Source organism: Chinchilla lanigera, unplaced genomic scaffold, assembly GCF_000276665.1.
Source record: "Chinchilla lanigera isolate Chin_1 unplaced genomic scaffold, ChiLan1.0 scaffold00070, whole genome shotgun sequence".
In the NCBI taxonomy this organism is placed as follows: domain Eukaryota; kingdom Metazoa; phylum Chordata; class Mammalia; order Rodentia; family Chinchillidae; genus Chinchilla; species Chinchilla lanigera.
Genome location: NW_004955471.1, coordinates 4502489 through 4512401, shown reverse-complemented (window position 1 = coordinate 4512401; position 9913 = coordinate 4502489). Strand labels below are relative to the sequence as shown.

Sequence of the window (9913 nt, the reverse complement as noted above, 5' to 3'; positions counted from 1 at the left end):
CTTTGCTGGTATTCCCTGACCAGTTGTCATAGTTTGTTAGGTCTATCAATTAACACCCCATGCCTAAGACTAATTTATCTTTTTGCTTGAATTTCTCAAAGCATATCAATTATCAAAATTTTAGTTTTCAGTTCAATTAACTTTTGAACTGGAGGCTGTCTGAGTAGTTAAGCGAACCATCTGGGTTTTACAGTGCATAAGCTCAAATCCAATTTGTGTCTTTCTTGAGAAAAATGCCATATTTTATGATAATATTACATAAGTTTGGAATTTTAATAACTCTTTTGCTGCAATTATGGAGAAGAGTAAGTTATAATTTCCCCTTTTAAATCTAATAATTAAAGGTTAGTCTTCTCCTAACAGAAGGTGAGGCTGGTGCTACAGAATATAGTTTGAACGCAGGAATTTCGAGCATCGCTTCTACTTTCCAAAAGTGTCTGGAGATGGGTCAGTTACATTTTTCAGTTATTCTACAGAACTGCATTACCATTTTCCAGATAACTTTAAAATTGTGTATACAACCATTGGCCTTCAAGGCTACAGATAGACTCTAATAGTTCAGCAGTACATGTTTTGTAAGAACTTCATATTATAGAATGTAAGTATATCTCTGTTAAAATGCATTTTGCCTTTTGCACTAATTCATTAATATAACATGGTCAGAAATTTGGGGTAATTAGTAAAACTATTAATACTAGGAATTTGAGAAAACACTGCTAAAGAATATCTTGTGTCTTCTGATGTTTATGCTATGAATTGTGTTGAACACTAAAAGAACCATGCTCGGTGTTACCATTTTCTTGTCTTAAGTGTAATGTAATCAAACCTGGAAGTGTAGAATATATGTACACCTTCAATACTGGAGGTTTGGTTTTACTTGTGATAAGTGAAGATACTAATTAAGAGGAAAATAACTTACTATATTGGGAATTCAATAGTTTTTAAAATTTTCCTGTTTTTACCCCAGTTCCAAATTGTTCTAGCCGAGTGGTAGCAGTGAAGAGTGGTTAGTAAAACAAGTTAATCAAATAGCTTACAATTTCAAATAATCATTTAGTAAGTAGAAAAGTGAACTGAACTCATTCAAAAATCATTTCCAATATACTACTTAGGCAAGACCAGTAATCAAGGGAAGAATAATAGTGACATAAAGATAAGTGGAGCAATCGCTAATAATAAATCTGATCAGGTGCAAGATCTTTTATTACAGTGCCTTTCTCATAAGGGCTGACTATTAGAGAATTGTTTCTTTACAACTGGTGGAAGATAAAGGCCCCCTGACACCCTGATTTCCTATTTTTAATGAAAACATGTCCTACTTAATGAGGAAGATCACCACCCTTTGAAATTAAGAGCAAATGCCTGTACTTCAGAGGCAGCCCTGGGCACATAAAGGCTGAACTTCAATCCACCTGGGCTGCCTCGTTTTTATTTATGGCCAGTTTGTGGCGGTAACTTGTTTCCTACCTTAGCAGTTAGCTTCATTTCATTAATGTTAGAAGTGTGATGGGAATGCTAAGGAAAAGATAAATAAGTGGCTGGGGACCCGGTGACTTAGGCTTTCAGAAAATCTGTACGTACACAGATTTTTTAAAAAAGGATTATCAGCCTGAAATTTTCATTGAAATCGAGTTCTTCACACAATGAAGATAAGAAAACTTGGCAGTGAAGATATAAACAGCAGAAGAAAATCAATCAGTTAGGAAATCAAGGAGGGGATTCTTAACAGTTAGGCTCTAGGAATAATTAGCACAAATTACCCAGCTCATTTTGAGACTCTGGGATGTTTCTGTTGAAGTTGTGTAGACCTCTGTAAACTACTTACAGTTCTCCTTAAGATGCCTGGGATGGCATTAATGTCAAGGTGACACAGTTTTTTTATGTAGACCATAGAATATTTGCCAAACCAGAGAAATTTTCTTGGACAAAATGTGAAGAAATGTGACAGAATCTTATAAATGTGTGATTTCTTTTTCTATATTTCTCTTTCCACCTGTGGAGAGAAAACCAATTGGAATATATTTCTCCAATTTCATATTTAAGCTTAAGAAAATTTATTTATTCTATGTACCTTTAAATTCTAAACAGAAAGATTACCATAAATTAAACTACTCTTTTAGAACAATAACAGTAAATAAGGATATATTCTGAATGTTCATTTTCCCTCAATAAAATTCATTTATCATCTCCTTAATGTTAATTTTCCATCAGTAAAATTCACTTACCATTTACTTATTTACTAGTGCTGATTTTTTAGTTGCTAATATTTGATGCATTTGAAAGAATAACACTGCATTTCTGTTAACACAGATTGCATAATTCAGGCAAGCGAGCCTGGGCTGCTTCCCACTTTGTGATCAGTGAGAATTTCTTAGGCATTACATGATCATCTGTTTATATTATTCTGATCACCTTAATAACAAAAGAGGATATTATGAAATAATGATAGTATGTCTCATGGCATTTCTAATTATATTGAGACAACTGCTTTTTCACCTTAATGTTTTTAAATGTCTTGTTCAAGTGAATGAATTGTCTAGCTTTGCTGGAATCTTTCTCTATTCGTGAATCTTGGAAAATGCTATTAGTTCTAATTTAGAGATTAAATAATACTTAGGCATAAGTCACATACTGTACCGGAAAGCAAAGTAAACTATGTCTGATTAATGACTTTACCCCATTTAGTAGTAAATAAGTAAATTCTAGAATTCCAAATAGCTGCTTTGCATAATCAAACCGGTCATATTGTCCCTTGAGAAATGTAAGGAATCCTAAGTCCTTGGTCAAATCCATGGGAATGTTCATGAGTGACAGTTAAACTGATGCATAAATTGGCCATTTGTTTACTGCTATTGGATGTCTACTCTGAATCAAATGTGAAACTCTGAATGGTACCTTCGCAATTACCTTCCTCATATACCCTTGTTTCGTGGGAAGAAAGATGTTTTGAAATTCTCAAAACTTCTACAACATTTATATGACATTTCAACTAACAGTTTTATTTTGGGTGTCTATATAAAGAAAAAAATAATTGGGCAGGTCAACACATATGAATGCTCCAAGATTTTCATCCTGATTTATAAACTGTCAGTGTATTGAATCAATACAATGGCATGCCAAAATATAATGGGCCAAAGTAAAAGTGTGCTTCTTTGCACTTTTTAAAAAGATATCCATCATGTAATATTAAATACAAAATGTTAGTTAGAAATGTCATATGTATTTATATACAAAGAAACAGAAAAAATATTGGATATATTATGTATTAACCATGACAAATGGGGTGAGTATAAAACGGTAACATATTTTATGAAGCCCCATTTCCTGACTTCAAATCCTGGCTATGCCCATTTCCAGCTGGGACACTGTGAACTATATAGTACTTAATCCTTAAATGTTTTAGTTTCTTCATTTATAAAATAAGTATAATAATAGTAAATGCAATATCTATATGTTTGTGGTGATTACATCAGTAATACATGTAGTAGGCTTAGAATAGTGTCTGGCTTACAGGAACTTTTAAGGGTTTGCAGTTTTTAGTAAAACTAAAAACTAAATGATGACTAATGAGATGGGGTGAATTTTATTTTCTTTCTTTCTCAGTATCAATATAGATATTGCTTATCTATATTTTGTGAAGTTTCTATGTGGCGCTAATTCCTGATTCAATTGACATAACTGAAGCTCTCTAATTCATGTCAGGAAAGTCTGTTTTCTCAAATCTCTTGTAAAACAAAGAAGAAATAGATATGATTCCTGTTAATTTTCTCTATTTTTGTTACATGGGGCAACTTTGACCGGTAGATATTCCCATTTGTTATCCATGTTCAGAACCAGGAAAATTTGATATTATTTTGTCTCCACTCAATAGTAAATATTTACTTGGCAGGTCACTGAGGGTGTAACAGGTCTATCTCCTGTTGGTTGGACACTCTGATACTAGTATTTAACCTCATAACATTAGTCTTGAAGGTTTGTGTTACAAGATAGAGAATTTTACATCACTCTAAGATCTAGCTTTGTGTTTTGCAAACAGAATGTTGGAATCACTCTGTGCCCTTTCCAGCCATCCTGACGTGTGTTTACCACCCATCCCTCCCATGGGACCTCAGAAAGAACCTGGTGAGTTTCACTACATTAATGCTAGTAAGAGCACAGTGATATTTGTTATTTCACATTCATTTAAAACACAAAATCAGAGAACAAACTCTGAGCACTTACTCCCTTTATATTTCATTTCATATGAAATAACAATGCCAAAAGTTAAAGGAATTATTGAGAACAACTGTTAATCACTTTTGGTTGGAATTTTAAAAAATTCATGTGAATATTGAAGTTTGTAGGAAATTATAGAGATAAATTTTTATAAGTTAGCAAGTTCCTCTAGAGTTGAGTTATTGTTGTTTTAAAATACATAAAATTCTTCAAAACAAAATATGTATGATTCTTTAAAGTCTTCTAAGTGTGATTAAGAAATTCTCTGGGCCTTGGAAAACTACTTGAAGACCTAGGGGCTTATTGATTCAAAGAAACTATTTTGTGTTTTTTCCCCTTTTTAAGTTGTTACTCATGTTCTTGGGCTTCAGGCTGTCATTAAGAGAAAACTCTTCTTGTACAGTGGGACTTGCAGAATAAAATCCTCCTTGGATTCTCAAAGGCACTGTTGCATAAAATGTTTTACCAGTTGAAATGTTCTGCAGTTTTCCATTCTTTTCCAAGCATCAAGTGGAAGTTAACTTCCTAACTTAGTTTCTGTGGACTGCATTTTTATTAATCCATCTAGTATTCAGTACAACTTATTAAAATTTGTAAATATAATATTAGAATCTGGAAGACATGCATTAGGTCTCTTTTGAAATTTTGATTGTTATGCTAATCTATAGCAAAATTCTTTGAATACTTTGACTAGACAATTGGAGTTGCCATGGTAACCTAAGAGTGTGTGCATGTTAACAGTCTAGAATTGAACGTCTATATGTGGAAATAAATACTGGTAAATATCCACACAGGAGTAGATTATAGTGAGTATAACAGCTTTAGTAGATAATAATCTTGGAAATCTGATAACCTTCTAAACTGAGGTCTGCAGCTTTTATTTATTTATTTATTTATTTATTTATTTATTTTTTATTTTTTTACGGTACTGGGAATCAAACTCATGACCTTGTGCTTGCCAGGCCGGTGCTATGCTGCTGAGGTATATCCCCAGCCCCAGAGGCCTGCGGCTTTCTGATATTATAAAAGGTCCATTAATTTTTTGGTATTTAGATTTTATTTAGGGTTATCTAAGAGATGATGAAAACCTTATTATCTAAGGGATGATGAAAACCTTTACCTTCAAATCTCACATGTCTCAGAAATCTCACATTTTCATTTTGTAGGGGAGCTTCTTAACCCATTGAGAGTGTAAGCAATTCCAATGGTTTAAATGAATGTTGAAAACCATTTAAGGGCTGGGGGTTTAGCTCAGCGGCAAAAGCGCCTGCCTGGCAAGCGCAAGGTTGTGAGTTCGGTTCCTGGTACCGGAGAAAAACAAAAAAAAAAAACCAAAAAAGAAAACCATTTAAGTCCTTTATATATATGGAACTTACTTATTAAGGGGCTTAACCCTCGTTTATTTAATGTTAAACAAAAGATACAAGTTTCCATCAAAAGAATCTCATTTCTTAACTGCAGATTATTGTAAAATTGTGTGGAAGGAGCAGAATAGCAGTCACTTAGTGATAATTTTTGAGATTTGCTAAAGATTCTACTCACACTAAAGTACTCTGCTGAAATGTCAGAAATATTTATCGAGAGAATCATAACTTCATGAAAGCTCAAAACTCTCCATACCTATCACTGCATCAGACATGTAGTAAGCATTAATAAATGTTGAATGAATGAATGGGTGTAAATTAAGAAACCAAGAAATGAAGCATTTTGTTACGTATATGTGCATCTTTTTCCACATAGACTAAAACTTTGTAATTGCTAAAAAAGAAAAGATTTTGGGAAAGTAGTATACTTGATACTATTTTTATGGGTTTTTTATACTGATTACATGTAGATGGCAGAGATACAGTACCATCAAACTAAGTAAAATGTTATGCAATTTATATGCTTTAAAATAAAATTGTTGAGCAGATTATTAGTTTTATGATATTATAGGTCTCTCAGTACTCATATAACTTTGTGGGGAATTGGAAGGCTGAATATGCAGAAAGTGTAAAAAATTGCAATAAAAATCATCATTTCCAACTGCTTGAGGGTTGATGTTTCTTTTTCCTTTAAAATGAAAAATATTTTTAATCAAATATGAATAGCTGTGTGTCAGTGTTGATGGCATGTAAAGTTTTGTTTTCAGTTAAACCGTTCTTTTGTAATTGTAACTTATTTTTATAAGTTCAGAAATGTCTGAAGACTGTGACCAGCAATTTATTTTGTGAAAATACAGTGTGAAAAATGGTAATTTTTCTTTCTGAATAATCTCAAAGCATTCCTCATTTTGTGACTTCTTGGAGTGTCTGTCTTTTTTATGGATGAAAAATAATGAAAACTTTCAAAATGCTTTCATAACTTTTTAGTTTATTTTAAGGCTATAGTCTAAAACATTGATACAACAAAAGCATTTTGTACACACCACAGTTATAACTATAGGTCGTTTAGTTGGCTGTAGCCTCAGCAAGTCTGTGAAACAGTTACTGAAGTCTATTAAATAACAAAATAAACTAAAGTAGTATGAAAATGTAGATCTTGGCATTTTCTCAGAGGAGAACAGTAATTTACTGGGGCCTTAAAATTGCCCAATGTTTAAAATAAATGATTATTTTTATGAATAGAAAAAGGAAAGAAAATTAGAACATAGGACCTGACGCGTTTTAATTTCTATTATGCATATATCTGTCTGTCTGTCTTCATTATTTATCATCTCACTTCTTGGGGCCTTGCCTTTTAAAGCAGCTTAGTGTAGTGCTTAAGAGTGAAGGAATTCTAGTTACTTTAGGGAGGTTAGAATTCTGATTCTGTCAGTTTCTAGCTGGAAACCTCATTCAAATTACTTAATTAGATAATAATAATAATAATAATAATAACAAACTCAAGAGTGTTCAGATATCGCTTGTCAAGTGTGCAACTTACTTCTCCGTGCTTAACAGAATTGCAATTGTTAGTCATAATTTCCTAATTATAAATGCATTATAAAGCACATTAGACTAAAAGACTTGTGTTTGGTGGCCTAGCTTCTACTTTTTATTAAAAGATAGATTGCTAGAATCACAAGATATACCTCGTTACAATACTGACCAACTTACCAGTCACAATGTGCATTTAGGAAGTGTGTAAACACAACACCTTGGGCCTTTGTAGAGTCCCGATTTATGCTGATGTCACTGCTGTTATCCTTTTCCAGGCCTTGCGTCTATCTACATGTTTGCACTATTTCAGTGCATGTGGTTGGTCACCTTTAAGCTGATGTTCTCTGAGCACCTTTTGTGCTTTCTTTCTGTGTCTTTATGATTCTAAAGGAACACATTTGCAGTAGAAATTCTTACAGGGAAAGCTACGCTAACAGACTTTTTCAAAGGAAGCTGCCTGGCAGGAGGGAGGTAAGTAGAAGTCCACACTTCTCTACATATTAACCAGGTCCAAGTCTACTGCAGATCTCTTCACCTTTCTGGGCTTTAGTTGCAGCATCTATCATCCTCAAGGAAAGAATGAAATTAGGTTTAAGAAAGGGATAGAAGGTAAGTAATTTTCTTTCTGTGTGACTGCTTCTCAGCTACTAAAACATCTTTATGTGTCATTGGCAAGAGAGAAGCGTCTTTCATGCTCCACACAGTAAGATTTCTTTATTTTTATGCAGGTTCATAGAATTGAGCCTGGGAACAAATCTCATTCTATATGCCCTCTAATTCTGTCTGCATCAGTCTCCACAAAATACTATGGGCTTCGAGTTACCCATTATCCATAAAATCATTCCTTCTAGATTTCTTTCCAATGAGATCTCCAATTAATCTTTGAAGTTTTATTGATAGGGTCATTGCCTGTTAGACAACAGTGGAGTGTTAGCTTTTAAGTTGAATTATGAGTTAGTTTGTGTTATTCTTTCAGTACATAATAATATTAACAGGAAAGACATTTTTCCTTCATGATTTCCCACTTCCAACATTAGTAGATAATTCACTGAAACACAACAGTTTCATTACCTGAAACACGTCTTGTCTCAACTTCTTTACAAACAAATGTGAAAAATATTTTCAGTGTGCCAAATCATAAACAAAATTTTTCATGCTAGGAGAAATGAATGATGTGATATTAAAAGTCTTCAGCAAATTTCGAAGACAGTTATGTGAGATGTAACAAATTCTTTTTAGCCCGTTATAATAATGCATGTATCTTGATCAAGATAGCATCCTGCACATTGTACACATCACCAAAAGGAAAGCCAACATAGTTTAGCTAATTTCAGTAAAGCTAATTTCTGAAGTTTTAAGAGTCAGTAAAGGGGCCTGGGATTTAGCTCAGCAGCACAGCGCCTGCCTGGCAAGTGCAAGGTTGTGAGTTTGATTCCCGGTACCTCAAAACAAACAAACAAACAAAAAAGAGTCAGTAAAGATTGATGGTATCAAGAAGTAGGTTACAGATACTTTTTACTTGAAATAATTTTGAAAAAATATTTTAAATTATAGGGAGATAATTCCTTTATGTGCCCTAATGCAAGATTCAAAGTGTACCTTTAGATCCATGATGTACAATAGAAAGATAATGCAAGATAATTATGACTTAAAACTTTCTGGTAGCACACTAAAAATTTAAAGAAAAACAAGTAAAAATTTTTAAACATACATTTTATTGAATTAATATGTCCAATAATTAGTGATATATTTTATAAACTTTTATCTTTCTAAACTTTGAAACCTCATCTATAACATAACTTACAGCACATCTGAACGCTGGTCACATTACATGGCTTGTGGTTTTTATATGGATGGCACAGCCTTGAACTTTACATTTCCAAGGACCTTGTTCTCTTATTTCTATAGGTATATGGTAAATGCACAGTAAATAGTTAAGAAAAGAAAGAGAAAGCGAAGACAAAGAACAGTATTAGAAAAATTTTGGAATCTGATGGATGATATAACCATCTTCATGCTAAGCTTGGCTAGCATACTGACTATCCCCTACCTGGGCTCTCTATAAGGATGGGGATATTTGTATCTTCTTATCAGAAATATTATGTAAGAATTAAATAGCTATAGCATAGATAAACTACCTACTTGGTCTACTTTTGAAACTTTCCTATCTTTAATGTAAATGAAGCCATATATTTAATGATTGAATCTATGTGTACCCAATTTTATTAGATTTTAATTGCTCACCAAGCATAGTAACTTTTCCCAGTTACAACCGAGTGGAAAGAAAGATCCTAGAATGAGAGAGCAGGAAGTTCTTGGCATCAAGATTATAGCTAAGGACAATTATGTTAAATGACTTAGTATAATGTGGAATTAATTGCCCATGATCTTAATTATAAATAATTAATTTATAAAACAGTCTTTAAATGTGCAGGTCCACATTTAGTTCATTATCCAGTGTGCTGTTTAAGGTACAGTATTAATCTGATTGGCTTGAGACATTTCCATAGGTTTGGCAGACCACACTTCTAGATGTGGCTGGGTGGGTCATGGAGGTATGATCTTAGGGTCGATATCTAGTCCTTCACCCCTTTATCTCTGGCATGATTCCACTGCTCTAATTTCCAACCACCATGAACTCAGCTTTGTTGCTCCACAATGCCCTTCTGCTATGATGTTTATGCCCTAAAGCTGGGCAGCCATGGATTGAATCCTCTGAGACAGTTAACCAACTTCTTTTCCTTTAAGTTGTGTGTGTTGGATATTTTGTTCAGTCACACAATTGCTGACTACCTAGA

The 9913-nt window shown here is 33.3% G+C and overlaps 1 protein-coding gene across 6 annotated transcripts in view; it reads left to right on the top strand.

Moving 5' to 3' along the window:
* Window positions 1–9913, top strand: part of LOC102018715 — a 395385-nt gene that overhangs the window by 133328 nt on the left and 252144 nt on the right. For all 6 annotated transcript variants that reach the window (XM_005400878.2, XM_005400880.2, XM_013522869.1 and 3 more), the window contains one exon: window positions 4037–4122. In XM_005400878.2, coding sequence (XP_005400935.1) covers window positions 4037–4122 — 86 coding nt within the window. The remainder of the gene's footprint in view (window positions 1–4036; window positions 4123–9913) is intronic.